This window comes from Rhinolophus ferrumequinum, chromosome 17 (genome assembly GCF_004115265.2).
Source record: "Rhinolophus ferrumequinum isolate MPI-CBG mRhiFer1 chromosome 17, mRhiFer1_v1.p, whole genome shotgun sequence".
Classification (NCBI taxonomy): Eukaryota; Metazoa; Chordata; class Mammalia; order Chiroptera; family Rhinolophidae; genus Rhinolophus; species Rhinolophus ferrumequinum.
This window is the reverse complement of record NC_046300.1, coordinates 30,597,372-30,612,277: the sequence shown is the minus strand read 5'-3', so window position 1 is coordinate 30,612,277 and position 14,906 is coordinate 30,597,372. Positions and strand designations below refer to the sequence as shown.

Genomic DNA, 14,906 nt, shown 5'->3' with positions numbered 1-14,906 from the left:
CAGTGTATGTTGTACTCACCTCCCAGTGTATGTGGTACTCACCCCCCAGTATATGTGGTACTCACCCCCCAGCGTATGTGATACTCACCTCCCAGCGTATGTGGTACTCACCTCCCAGTGTATGTGGTACTCACCCCCCAGTGTATGTGGTACTCAGCCCCCAGTGTATGTGGTACTCACTCCCCAGTGTATGTGGTACTCACCCCCCAGTGTATGTGGTACTCACCCCCCAGTGTATGTGGTACTCACTCCCCAGTGTATGTGGTACTCAGCCCCCCAGTGTATGTGGTACTCACCCCCAGTGTATGTGGTACTCACTCCCCAGTGTATGTGGTACTCACCCCACAGGGTATGTGGTACTCACCCCCCAGTGTATGTTGTACTCACCTCCCAGTGTATGTGGTACTCACCCCCCAGCGTATGTGATACTCACCTCCCAGCGTATGTGGTACTCACCCCCCAGTGTATGTGGTACTCACCTCCCAGTGTATGTGGTACTCACCCCCCAGTGTATGTGGTACTCACCCCGCAGTGTATGTGGTACTCACCCCACCGTGTATGTGGTACTCACCTCCCAGTGTATGTGGTACTCTCCCCACAGTGTATGTGGTACTCACCCCACCGTGTATGTGGTACTCACTCCCCAGTGTATGTGGTACTCACCCCACCGTGTATGTGGTACTCACCCCCAGTGTATGTGGTACTCACTCCCCAGTGTATGTGGTACTCACCCCGCAGTGTATGTGGTACTCAGCCCTACTGTATATGCTACTCCCTAGTGTGAAGCCTCAGGCTTCCTATTCTTGCTCCAGGGAGACATGAAAAGTACGGAACGGTTCTGCAGTACTGGCCTCAGTCTGTGGAGCAGCTCTGGCTGTGCGCTGCTGGCGACCAGGAGGAAACCCCTGGTACCCACATTTTCCAGCCCTGATAAGTCCAGAGAAGCCACAGCTAGTGACACTTACCCTGTCTTGCCTCTCCTAGCTCCACAGCTTTGATCAGAACAGGAGCGCCACTCTGAAATGGAAACTCATACTTCAGAGCTGTCTCCTGAGCCCAGCGCCTCTCCACAACTCAGTTCCTTACCTAAGAAGTTAACAAATGATAAAATGACTCAAGTGAGTCTCCTCAGTAGTGGAGCAGCTGCGCAGTATGGACCACAGAAGAGGAGAGTAGCAAATAACCTATATAATGGACGAGTGGGATCAATTCACAGGGCTCTGGGAAACTTGAGAGCAAGCTGCAAACATAGTCCTAAATACTGATACAAATGCAGGAGGTAGATGCAGTCAGTTTTAGTTAAGAAGAACATTTGGTTTAAGACTTGTGCTACAAAAGAGTAAAGGTTCTTTTCTTTCCTGCCTTAGTGTACACTTGACTCTGAAGTGGCTGTGAGAGTGGGTGGAGAGTTCTTCTTTGACCCTCAGCCTGCAGATGCCTCTAGAAACCTCGTGTTGATTGCAGGAGGAGTCGGAATTAACCCTCTGCTTTCCATCCTGCGGCACTCGGCAGATCTCCTCAGAGAACGGGCAAACAAAGGAAGTGGATATGATATAGGAACAATAAAACTGTTCTACAGTGCAAAAAATACCAGTGAACTCCTGTTTAAGGTAAAGATATGTGTGTTTCGTAGCTTGCTGTGGGCAGACTTGTGTCATGATATTAATTGTCCATAGAACTTTCCTCTCTCAGTTCTGTCTTCTCTGTAACAGTTCAAACAAAAGGCCCGACAAGGCTTAGCCACGTTCGAATGAGAATTAACACAACTTAACCAGGACAGTCTAAGTATTGAGGAGGCTCCCAGCGTCATGACAGGGTAGGGCAGGGCTTGTGGGCCTCAGTCTGGAAGTGGATGAACAGAAAAGTCACCATGGCCATGAGACTCAGTCAAGAGTCAAGCGACTTACAAGCGGGCTCAAGTGTTAACAGGAGTAGGTGAGACGCACATAGTTTGGACCCAGCTGTGTAAATGAAACCCCCGTCAGTTGCATCTGTTGAAACTAAGCTTTCATTCTGGATTGCTTTGCAGCTGCAAGGATGAACAAAAGAACAGAAACAGTTAAAAGACACAACTGTGGTCAGTGAAACTGCTGCTTAATTGCTAAGGCTTAAGAAAAAGGAAAAAGGAAAAAACTCCTGGAGACTTAGTAATATGCTTGTTAGCATGTTCAGATTTCAATTAAAGCCAAAGAGCCCTGTGTACTCCGAATGCTCCGGCCGGCTCGGCTGCAAACAATGTCTGCCTAAGTAGAGAGCAAGAGTGGCCGACGTGTGCAGAATGGGAGGCAAGGTTCGACGTCAGTGGTTGTACACATCTGTTTTGATTTTGTAAAATTGTAGTGTGACCAAATATGTTTGACATTCCAGAAAAATATCCTCGATTTAGTAAATGAATTTCCTGAGAAGATTGCATGCAGTTTGCATGTTACAAAACAGACTACACAAATCAGTGCAGCACTCAAGCCATACATCACGGGTAAGTCCCCAAAAAATACTTCGACTATCTCCATGGAGTCACGTGGTAGACATACCAGTTAGTTGAATGTAGATGCTTGATTGTTGGGACTTGCAGGCTGGCAATGTCACTACCTGGAGAATTGAGAGGTGATTCATGGTAGAAAAGAGATTTAGTTGGATTTATTTACTATGTACAGGTTTCCTACTGCCCAAATTAAAAATTTATTTTCCACATTTTTTTAGGGGACCTTTGTATCATCACTGCAATATGCATATAAAGAATTTATATTCCAGCTTTGACTGAATCAATGCCATTTGCCATTAATGGTGGTTGAAATTACTTGTAGTTTCCCCTGCCTGGTAGGGTTTTTCAAAAAACAGTTTCTTGACTTTGCTGAAGGCTGTTTTGAATCTCTACCAAAGATCAGTAAACTCACTGGCCCTGTCTGAAGAAGGCATTGTGATTCATTTCCTACTATACTTACCATAAGTTTAGGAATCCTGGAGATGCCCTCTGCTAGGGTCTGGCCCGGATGCCAACAGGAGCCATCGCGTGGATGACTCAAGACGAGATTCACTAACCTTGAGTCACTGAAACAAAAACACTGTTGCTGAGGTGTAGGTAGTCCTTCCTCATTTCAATACAAACATGTCTGCGTTAATTTGGTGTTTATTCTGTTTCTTGATAGAAGGAAGAATAATGGAGCAGGAGATAAGAGATCATATTTCAAAAGAGACTTTGTTCTATATCTGTGGCCCACCTCCAATGACAGATTTTTTCTCCAAGCAACTGGAAAACAGCCATGTTCCCAAAGAACACATTTGCTTTGAGAAGTGGTGGTAGTGAGCAGGCAAAGGTCGAAGAGAGAAAGCTCTGAGAGCCACTTAGGACAGTCACAGGTATTATGTTATATGACTTGTGGCTGGGTGAATTTACCTCTACTCAGCCTTATTTTTTAAGGCTGTGAACTAAGTGACCTACTGGAGAATAACAGAAATACCAGTTGACAGACTTAAATGATAAACTTTTTGCAAAGACTCCATTGATTAAAACTATTTTTTACTATATTGACTTTCTTTTATCAATAACTGATTATCTCATGACGTACTTGAATTGGTCGGTATAGATTTTCTTTCCCCTGAGGGAATAATAAAAAGGTATAAACTTACATTTAATCATATGAAAAGGTGGTTTTGTGTGTGAAATGCAGGCTGTCTTTAAATTATTTGACAGCAGCCTACTATCTTATGTTCAATAAACTTATAATGTAAACACATTCTTAGTCATGTTACTTTGGAAATTCTTTCTAATTGTCTTAGTTGACCGCACCCTGGCCTGCAGGCTGGCTTCTTCAGACCATCAGAGGCGGGTTTGAAAAGAGAAAATTGTTAGGAAAACTGCTTTAGGGAATTGAATGACCAGCATATTTGCTTAATGTTAATGAATATCCTCAGTGTGTATCCTGACTAATTGTTAGTTCCTTCTCAAATGAAACCCTTTGTGCGTTCTGTCTTGGCTGCGTGCCATTACACTACATGTAGGAGGTGGCTTCTTGGTGGGGACAAAGGCACTGGTGGCTGCCGTCTTTCACATTGAATCTGCCTTCTGCAGCCGTGCTCGCTGGCTGTGGAAATGTGCTTAAGGTTGATTAGGGGTGGTATAGAGCTGTTTCCAAATCCTCGCTCTGCCTTTTATTTCATTCCTTCGCCAGGGTCGTTCCTGGCAGCAGCAGCAGCTCCTCAACGCATACTTGTCGAATGACTGAAAGAAAGCACAAGACAGTTGAACTCCTTGCTAAGCCTGGGTGGGGAGGCATTCCCCAGGATGGGGCGAGAGAGTGGTGGAGCTTCGGCCCAAGGCTGCCCTGTACGGCGAGGCCGTTCGTTCTGTGACAGTCTCCGGCCTAAGGCTTCCATGCTTAGAGGACACTGAGGACACAGGGAGTTTGGGAAGAGGGCAGATCAGTGCTGGAGACCCAGGAGCTCCAGTCGAGAAGATTCTGTTCTGGAGAGAAGACAGTTTGCCCCTCTCATCTCTCTGGCTGCAGGCCTCACGGGGACTTCAGGGCTTATACACGGCTTTGATTTACGGACCTGGCTGGCATCACCCTTCCAGCCTCTACTCTGTTTTGAATTTTATCAAGTTTTAAGCAGAGATCATTTGTCAACTATTTTGATCCCAAATATGAATTCAGCGGGAGGAAAGAGGGGCCATTGCCCTGGTGGGAATATCCAAGTCCATCCAAGGCAGTGATCACCTGTGTTTCAGAGGTGAGGGGAATGTGAGAAGCCCTGGCTGCTATGAGACTCCCCAGGTGGCCCCAAAGTGTCCAGGCTGAGGGCTGGGCTTTAGGACCGAGTACCAAGAGTGTAGGAGCACAACACGATGAGCTTAGGGATGTGAAAGAGCAAAGGGCTCTTCTGATGACGGGCAAAGGCAGCTGGCCAGGAGGAGCCGCGAAGGGATGGAGAAAGTGGCCGCCGCAGGCCTTTCTGTGTGGGTACTGGAGGTGCAGGACGAGCATCTTCAGGGTAGCCTGCAAGGGGTGCCGCCCACTGCCTCCATCCAACCACCACCACGGCCCGTGGCCTGCTGTTACAGAGCAAGGGTCACTGTCCTGGAGATGCCAGCTCTGCAGCCACCCTCCCAGTGACTCACCATCTGTAAACTGCCAAGATGGGCCAGGTCGTGACCTTTGCCTGGACTCTGGTTCCTTCCCGCTCTCATTTCTGGTGCTGAGTGCTGACGAGTATTTCTGGTCTGCTGGCCAAGAACGTCCTGTTGCGCTTGCTTGCCAGGCCTGTCAGGATCTCTTTGGTACTCACACTGAGCTAACTCTAGTCAGAGTGCCTTGGGATTGAGAATGGAGGCTGGAGAGAGTGCTTGAGCCAGGCTGCCTGGGTTCAAATCCCAGCTGTGCCACTTACTAAGGAAATGACCTTGAGCAAGTCACTTAACTGTATTAGGCCTCAGTTTGTGATTACACACACGTGTGTGCATGCTGGCACCTGCATGTACAGGTAACACTCCCTCCCTCACAGCATTGTTAATCGCATCCTCAGAGGATGCAATGAGATAACGGAAATAAAATGCTTGGCAGAACGCGACAGGTGTGTGTGTTACTAATTTGCTATTCCTTGTCCTGTTCAGAAAGGATTGCAAGAGGCTGGGTGGCTTAGGTTTAGTTCACTAACCTATAACCTTCATGTGGGTAGGGCCCTGTCTTGTTCAGCACTGTATTTGGCACATAACAGGTACTTAATAAACATTTCTTATGTGGGTGAAAGGACCTGCCCAGAGCTGATGAGGTATATTAAAGGAATTCTTAAGGATTCTTCTGAGTCTGTGGGTTTATGAAACGATGTTTCTTCTTGTGACGTTAGACCCTTCCACAATCTAGTCAAGAGATAGGTTAAGCTGATGTATGAATCTTTCCCAAATTGTGTCAGTATGAATACCAGCGCTCACCAGAAAATGGGTCAAATACCTGGTCTTTCCCAAAGAGTCCACCATCAAAGGGGCTTTCAATGAGGCACAGCACTTACTTCCAACCAACAGGATGTCTGCAGGTGGACGTCACGCTCTGAGAGAAGGATGTCCCCTGAGATCCCGGTTTTAGTCAGTAGTCTCTACTTAAAAAAAAAAACAAAAACAACAAGGAAATCTTAGGAAAGTTTTCAGAGCTACCAAAGAAGACAGTAAAATGAACTCCTGTGCATCCATTATCCAACATCAGTGATTATTACCATTCTGCTATTTATTTTTGTCTTTGTTGTGTTGTCGCCTGGTGTATTTTGGAGCAAATCCTAGAAATTATATCCTGTCACCTGTAAATTCTTCAGCATGTATCTCTTCACAGATACATCCAGGGCCATAATCATACTCAACACAAGTAACAGCGATTCCTTAATATCATCTAAGACCAATCTGTGTAGTTTTCCCCCATTGTTTCGAAGTCTGCGCATTGCATTCAGTTGATGTGTCTTTCAAGTTTCTTTTAAACTGAGGCACCCTCCCTCCACCACACAGACACTTTTCACCCTTCTCATTCATTTGTTGAAACTGGGTCAGTTGTCCTATATACTGCCCCATCTCACTATTTCTGTAAGATGAGAACAGTAAACATCTTTGAGTTTCATTTAAAATAAAATGAAATTACAACTCTCGGGTTAAATTACCAGATATTTTGGCTTACTGTATCTTCAAAAGTGTCATTTAACATGATCCTTTATGTTATGTATTTCATGTAAACTAGTGATTAGATCTAGAGCTTATTTAGATTCAGGTTCAAGTTTTTTTTGTTTTTTTTTTTTTGCAAGACTACATTATAAGGGGTGGTGTGTACTTCCTATTTCACCCATGAGGAGGCACGTAATGTCTGATTGTCTCACTCTGAGTGTTATTAAGATTGACCAGTGGGTTCAGCTTTTGTCAGCCTGATCCATCCAATAAAGTCCTCTATCAACCTTTCACCTAATTATCTTAGTAGCTGTTGATCATAGCATATACCTACTATTCATTAAGGATTAATTGTCCATTTCTATCATTTTTCCTGCATTTATTACCTGTGATTCTACTATAAAGAACTTTCCCTCATTGACTTTGCCCTGAAGTGAATCTGAACAGGAAAGACAGTGTTTGATTCTTTCCCTTTATTTTTTAGGTAGCCTGTTCTGAGTTGGTGCCCTGGCAACCTCGAGATTACCAGTGAGATTTTTTTTTAAGTATCATTATGAACTTATGGCCTTTTATACATTGATCGTTTTCACCCACTACGGTCAGTTTTTCTGTGTTCCACTTGTTTCAGGTTGCCACTGCTGTGTTGGTGATCCACACTAAGTCCTGGGCGTTGGTGAGGTTTGGGGCTCGTAGAGTCACAAAAATGTGCTCTGCTAAACAGGAAGGAGGAACAGGAGATGAGTGTGGTGCCAGGAAGCCACAAGACGGTGTCTCGAGGGGTGTCATGTGGCTGATAGGACAGGAGAGATGAGTTCTGATGAGCAGCCATTGATTGAGCAACAGGAAGGTCATTGGTGAGCTTGTTAAAATGGATATTAAGAGTGAAAACATTGGAGTGGGTTTAAGAACAACTGGGAGGAAATAAATTGTAACGAGTGAATATAAGTAATCGTTTCAAATAATTTATAATGGGAAGGAGAAAGATGGGATGGTAGCTGGAAAGGGAAATGGGGTTAAGGGAACTCCATTTCTTTGTACTCATTTAAAAAATTTTGTTTTGTTTTTAAAATTATTCTGAAATATTTTAGATTTATAGAAGAGTTGCAAAGAGAGTACAGGGTTCCCATATACCCTTTACCCAGCTTCCCTGAATGTCAATATCTTATATAAGCATGATGTATTTATGAAAACTAAGAAATTAACAGTATAGTTAGATTAGTACAGTATTATTAACTAGTTTTTTTTTGTTTGTTTGTATGTTTTTAAGGTGAGAGAAATAACAGCTTGATTGCATGAAAAACTATGAAAGAGTCATTCATTGGGACTCCAGTTGGGGAGGTGACGACTTTTTCTAGTGGACAATAAATTTGTTAACTGTCATTTATTGAACATCTACAATGTGTAGTCACTATGCTAGAAATTGAAGAGAGGAAAGTATAAGACAAAGGTTATCTTGAAGAGCAAGTTAAATACTTTGGGGAGCTATTTTTTTATGAGGCTAAAAAGTGATAAAAGCTATCTTCTACAAAGAAATATATTGAGTACTGAGAACATTTCAACAAGATTGAAAGTAAAAATGCTCTGGGGAAAATATGTTTTTTTTGCAACTATCACTGGTTGAAAGAAAAGCTGGGGAAGACAGATGTCTGGGCAAGTCATTGAAGTGACAGAATCCAGTGGGTGGAGGGTGGAAGGGGGGTGGTCGGAAAGGTACCACGCTCTGGAGACAGCGCTCAGGAGAATTATTATGGGATGCATAGCTGCATGTGTGTATGCACGCGCGTGTGCAAATACAAATATGAGCGTGCATGCAGTGATTGTCAAACAGTGCCCAATGTTATGTTCCTGTGCCTGAGGTTTTTTTTCCTTTCTGAATGGAAAACAGCAATTTCCTTTATTCCTGGGTATTGCAGATGATCATATGCTGATAATTTAACCCGAGAGCTGTAATTTCATTTTACTTTAAATGAAACTCAAAGTTTACTGTTCTCATCTTAGAGAAATAGTGAGACGTCTCGTCTTTAATATTACTCTTTGCTAATATGCGCACACGCAGCACACGTGGTGATGATGGACACAGATACCTACTCACCCACCATCAAATCAAGGCATGCATTTTAAAATGGTTTGTGCTCAGGAACCCAGACTTTCCTAGTTGGCAAGAGCCTCAGTCAGTCTGTTCTGAGTCATTAAAAACCCTACCGGTGCCCTAAGCCTAACCTAGCCTTTTCCGTCTCATCCCCATGTCCCATTTTGCTATACTTGAGTCGTCCAACATTTTGTCTGTTCCTTTGTTCTTTTTTTAATTACCTAATAAATATGATTATAAAAAATCAAATAACATGAACGTATGTACAGTAAATGCTCAAGTCCTCTAATGCCCCACCCCCCTCTCTTGCCTAGGTTGACCTGTATAAAGAGCTTGCTAAGTATCCTTTTAGACATTTCACAGTGTATTAACCTTGTACACATATGCAGGTATGTGTGCTTGTGGGTTTCTTTTAACTCCAAATTATGGGGAGATATATATACACACACACACACACACACACACACACACACAGACACACACACACACACACCATAATATACTTAACCACATCTCTATGATAGATGTTTAGATTGTTCCCAGTTTGGGGCGATTATAAACAATATTGCAACAAACTCACTTGTTCACATAATTTTTGTGCACATATTCCTGTAGAGTTTCTATAAGTGTCATTTCTGGATCAGAAATTGACTAGTATTGACAAATTACTCTATCAAATGCCTAATTGATTTATATTCTAATAGATTATGAAAGTACTCATTTCCCTACCTCCGAGCAACACTAAAGATTCTAAGTCCTTAAACTGTTTTTCCTTGTCTGTTAGGTTAAAAAGATTATTTTTTAAAAAAATTAATTTCCTGTTTTCTCCCTAGCATTTTTTCCCTAAAGTGTTTTAGCCATTTCTCTTTCTTTTGAGAATAGTGTGTTCACATTTTATGTCCATTTTGATGTCTGACTGATTTGTAACTCTTTATAAAATAGAATGAAGGCTAATCCTTTGTCTGTTAAATGTAGTGCAAATATTTTTTCCCATTCTGTTTTCACTGAGTTTGGTGCATTCTAACTTTTACCAGAGTTGAAATTTACATATAATCAAGTATGTTAGTCTTTTTCTTGGGCCTTTATGGATATATTTTCTTCTAATTCTTTTACAGGTCTTTAATCCATTGGGGACTTATTTTTGTGTTTGATGGGTGGGGGACAAGGATCTGTTTTTTTTCCATATGGCTTTCCAGTTGCCCAACACCATTTATCAAATATTCCGCACTTTCCCTGATGATTTGAAATGCCTCCATTATCACTTACTAAATTCCTACCTACATACAGATTTTTTCCCCCTAGATGCTCTACTCTGTTCTATAGGTCTCTTTATTTGTTCCAGCTCTGATATCACATTGTTTTAATTACTCTAGCTTTTTAGTATAGTCTGTATTTTCTACACTCCCCCCACATTGTTTTCATCTCCAGGTTATTTAAACACAAACGGATCTTACGCATAGTGATACAACTTCACTTTCACAGGTAAAGTCATAAAGGAAAACATAGGAAATAGTGACTCTGGGGTTACCTGAATTCATTGGTCCTCTACATTTTGGTTCGGGCTTCCATTATCAATTGAACATTACAGCAGTACTTGGCAATGGGCGCGTACTTCGTTTTGTCTCATTAAATTACTCCACAACAATCACGTGAAGTAGGCAGAGTGAATGATGGTGTCCCATTTAAGGGAATGGAAACGGAGTGGTTAGATAGTTTGCCCTAACTCACATGGCTGGGGCGTGACAAAGCCAGACCTATAGGATTTGGTCTCTTTCTGGCCTTGGAGAACTTTCCTCTCTACAGATTCAGACTTGGGCTTGTGCCAAAATCCTCCCACCACTAATGGGGTGGGTTCACCTCCATTTTTTTAGAAAGACTCAACCAAAACTCCCCATTGCCAGAACACTCCAATTAGTGAGAATTTTTGAAAATCCAGCTAGGCCTCTCTGCTTTTAGAGACTAGGAGTCTAGAGAACAGATACAAAGAATGGGACAAAGTTTGGTTGGCTGTGCGACACGAAGGAAGAGCACGGCGCCAGGCATCGAGATACCTAAACCGGTCCTATTCTATATTCTCCAACTCGCTCCCTTCATTGACTCCCTCCACCTCTCTTTGTAACCAGCTTTCCTTGTCTGTCAAGTGGGTAGGGCTATGCAATTGAAAATTCCTTCTACACTGTCATGATGGAAAAGTGGGCCTTAGAGATCAAGGGGAGTTGAGGTTGACTATTCAAATGAGATGATGAAGAAGTGTCTTAACTGTCTTCAGATACTTGATTAATTGTTGCAATGACTGTTGTTTGCATCTCGAACATTGACCTAAGAAGAAATTGCCTTGGACTGAAGCGAGGGAAAAGCTAGGTTCCTGTAGAGCACTTTTGGATATTCTGGAGGTGGGGCCCAAGAGAAATGGTAGACTCACCATTAATAAGAAAGAAAACTGACAACATTTGCCTATGGAGTTTGAAGTGGGCTGGACTGAACCAGGGGCTGACTTGAGAGTTCCCTAGCTTCATGAACAGGAAGAGTTTTAGGCTGTTATTGGGCATTTTGTGGATCCAGAAACTGCTGAGCTTGCTGGTTGGCCTTCCTTCCAAGATGACCTTCTTGTTCTTTTTATTGAAGACTCAACTAGCTATGACATATCTAGGACTGAAAGTTCACAAACATAGAGGTCCATTACAGAAAGCATTTTGACATTCAGCCTGATTGGGGAAACACAGTATCAATATTAAGCCTTTATATTATTCAGAGGCGGCAGGAAACTCCAGATCATGCTGAACTTACTGCCTAGTGAGCAACACGTTGAAACACATTAGTATAAGTTTTACTGCATTAGTTATAGGGTGAAAACCTTTTCTTTTTTCACAAGTGTCACGTGGGATGTCATGTGGGGTCTCTGGTCCCGCTCCCCGTGTGAGAACGCAGGATATGGTGAGGCCAAAAACGAACACCCATGGAGCCATGGATAGGGAGTTCATACCACTATAGTCTCGCTGGCGGCTGGGTTGGAGATACAGGAAGCAGGAGCCACACGATCCACAATCCGCCGTCTGCTTCTCTGCCAACCAACCCCTCAACGCAGCACGGCACTTATATCGGTGGCTAATGGCTAACCGGTAACGGTTGATGGCCAACTAGTCACAGCTGATGGCCATCTACTATGTGAGCCAGCACCCTTCCGTGTGAGGCCAAGAGCCTGGAAACTGCTCTCTGGGACTCTGTCCCCACAATGAGTCAACCAAAATGAGATCTGTATTTTTAAACCATCTCTGGAGTGGATGAATCCCCTTAACCCACTTTCAAGACATGGTCCCGGAGTGGACAGCCGTGGCTGTATTTGTCAGCATCATCATTAAAAATCATTTTGGGGGCAGAACTCAGGCTCTGCCCCTCAGACCCGAGACAATTCCTTTTGTACAACCACACGCCTTACCCACGGCATCTCCGCAGCAGCTGCTTCTACTCAGCTCCCTCCAAAAATTAAAGACATAGTACTTTGGTTCTTAAGGAAGGTATGAAGACTTACGTTTTAGTGATTTTATAAAACAACGTTGAAGTAGTCATTCAAGTCCTGAAAAATCATCCATGAGACTGGTTCTAGAAAAGTTCCGAGCCACAGCAATATCATTGGAGTATTTATTACTCCGAGGACATGCCTTTGCTACGGACAGGACTCACCTGTTTCTGGTATGGCTGGTAACTTCCATGCCTCCTTCACTTTCCAGTCAGTGGTAAAAGTCAGTCAATTTTCACTCCTAAATCACTATCACATGTGACCCCTTCTCTCCCTCTCCACTGAGGCGCAAACCTCCAGCCCTCTCACCTGGACTAAAACACTGGCCTCCTAACTTGTGCCTCTTCCTCTCTGGGCCCCCTACATACCAGCTTTCTCTTTTAGCGGCAGAGATCTTTTACAAATACAAATGTTAGGTCATTTCCTTGTTTAAAACTGATCAATAGCCTCCCGTGAGGACTGGAATCCTTACCATGGTCCTGCTGCATCTGGCCCCTTTCATCTCTAACATCATCCCTGCTACTCTGCCCCTTCCCTGCCACACACACACTGTGAAAATGCCTTACTGGACTTTTTCCAGTTACTGGAACATGACAAGCTTCTTTCTTCAGAGGCTTCCCTTTCAATTCTTGCTCCTCCTCATTACCAACACTTTCATGGCACTTAACTGTATGCCAGCCATTCTCTAAGCATCTTGCATCTATTAATTCATTTCTTACAACTCTTATCCCCATTTTACAGATGAGGCAACTGAGGCACAGAGGGCTTAAATAACTTGCCCAAAGCCACACCTGGTAAGTGGCGGAGTCAGGTTCTAGCCAGGGAGTCTGGCTCCAGGCTCCACGCTCTGAGCCGCTAAGCATGCTGCCTCCCACCTGGTGCTCGTGTCTCAGGGCTCAGCCTAACTCCAGCTTCTCCACAGAGCCTTGCCTAGCAGGTTACATCTCCCTGTTCCTTCCCAGCATCCTGCTCTTCTCCACAGCACTTACCCAGTTATAACCAACTGGGGCAACTACTCAGTGTCTGTTGTAAGCTCCAGAGGAGTCAGGTTTGGATCTGTCTTCATTCATTGCTGTCTCCCCAGCACCCAGCACCGTGGTGTAGGCATTCAAAACTATATCTGTGTAGTGCATGATCTGATCCCTTATGCCCACATAAATGCACAGGTCTTCCAAGCGGGCCGCTACCTCTGCTGGAGGGAAAGGAAGTGTAACACCACACTGTCTTGCAGGGGCTGGGGAAGCAAGTAGCTGCTGGGTTCAGAGAGCCAGCTGTCTGTAACCAGAGTTAGTTTTCTTAGTCTGGCCACAGAAATGATTGTTATCAACAGGAACCTGTGGTGAACATCACTTTGCTTCCTTCTCTGGGGACAGCCATTTCAGAAATCTCAGCCAAAGGCTTGGGTCTTGGACTTAAATCTAAAGTTCACATGCTTCCCTGTTCCAAACTCTGGGAGCCAGGTACAGGAAACCCAGACTCTCCTGGGAAGCTGCATCAGTCGTTCTGGCAGGTCACAGAGCGGGCAGAGTGCGGCTGGCCAGGGGCACACCCTGTACTGCTCACGCAGTCAGCTCCCAGCACTTCCGGGAGGGCTGAGGGAGACAGGACTCCCTGAAACGGCTGGGGAGTCAGCACTGAGCTGCCTCCGGGCTGCGTGTCTACACCCCAGTCCTCCTTTCCCCACCCCCCTCTCACCAGCCCTTTCAGGACTTCATCATTAGTCCCTACTGCTGCGCTTGGCCTGTGCAGGGCCGTGAGCCCCAGCAGGACAGAGCTGGGACTGGCTGCTCCCTGCAGTTGGTCCACCAGGGCCAGCACACCCTGCACTGGGTATGGGCGCGACCAAAATGTGTTCCACGACTGAAGAATTTTGGGTCAACATCTTCCTACTAATAAACATTGCTACATCTGAGAGCTATTCTTGAAAGATATTTTGTGGTTTAGAAAAGGCCGTAATTAATATGTGTAGAGTACTGATAAAATGTACTTCATAAGAAATGAATTAGAATGTCTCCTAATGTTTTTTTTTTCCCCCTTGAAGCTGGTCCCATCATGTATAATTCTAGTGACGTATGCTCAATTTGGAGATGTAAAAACATTCAGGGAAAGATTGTTACCTATAAACCACTCACAAAGATCTTATAAACATTACAGTATTTCTATTAGGATGGGGTACGCTATGCTTCAGTAACAGATAAACTTCCATATACCAGTGGCTTTGCACAGCGAAGGTTTACTTGTTCCTTGTGCTGCAGTCCGTTTTGAACTACGCCAAGGATGTTGGAGATGAAGAGAGGGCTGGGGTTGCATGGGGTATTTTTAACGTTCAGGCCCCGAGTTGGCTTACATCACATCTGCTCATGTCCCCTGAGCCAGAACCCAGTCACAGGCCCCAAACTGCAAGAGTGGTTGGGCAGTACAGGAGCCTATGGATATTGGGTGAGTACTGACAGTCTCTGCCCCATTTATTACCTATTGGTATTAAGATGAACTGCTACCCACAGAGCGCTTCCCCCAGACCAAGTACGTAAGCACCCCTTAGTAATACAACAATCCAACGAGGTGGGTGTCATTAACCCCTTTTCACAAATGAGGAGACGGGTGCTTGCAGGTGTGGAGGAATGATCTGGAGGTGACATCTGTAGGTCGTGCCGTGTTCTAAC

At 44.3% G+C, this 14,906-nt stretch overlaps 1 protein-coding gene across 4 annotated transcripts in view; it reads left to right on the top strand.

Annotated features, from left to right (window-relative positions):
- The window catches only part of OXNAD1 (oxidoreductase NAD binding domain containing 1), a 35,807-nt gene extending 32,073 nt beyond the window's left edge, over positions 1–3,734 (top strand). For all 4 annotated transcript variants that reach the window (XM_033132714.1, XM_033132713.1, XM_033132712.1 and 1 more), the window contains 3 exons: positions 1,368–1,610; positions 2,368–2,476; positions 3,147–3,734. In XM_033132714.1, coding sequence (XP_032988605.1) covers positions 1,368–1,610; positions 2,368–2,476; positions 3,147–3,301 — 507 coding nt within the window. In that variant the 3' untranslated portion in view covers positions 3,302–3,734. The remainder of the gene's footprint in view (positions 1–1,367; positions 1,611–2,367; positions 2,477–3,146) is intronic.
- Positions 3,735–14,906: the final 11,172 nt, after the last annotated feature.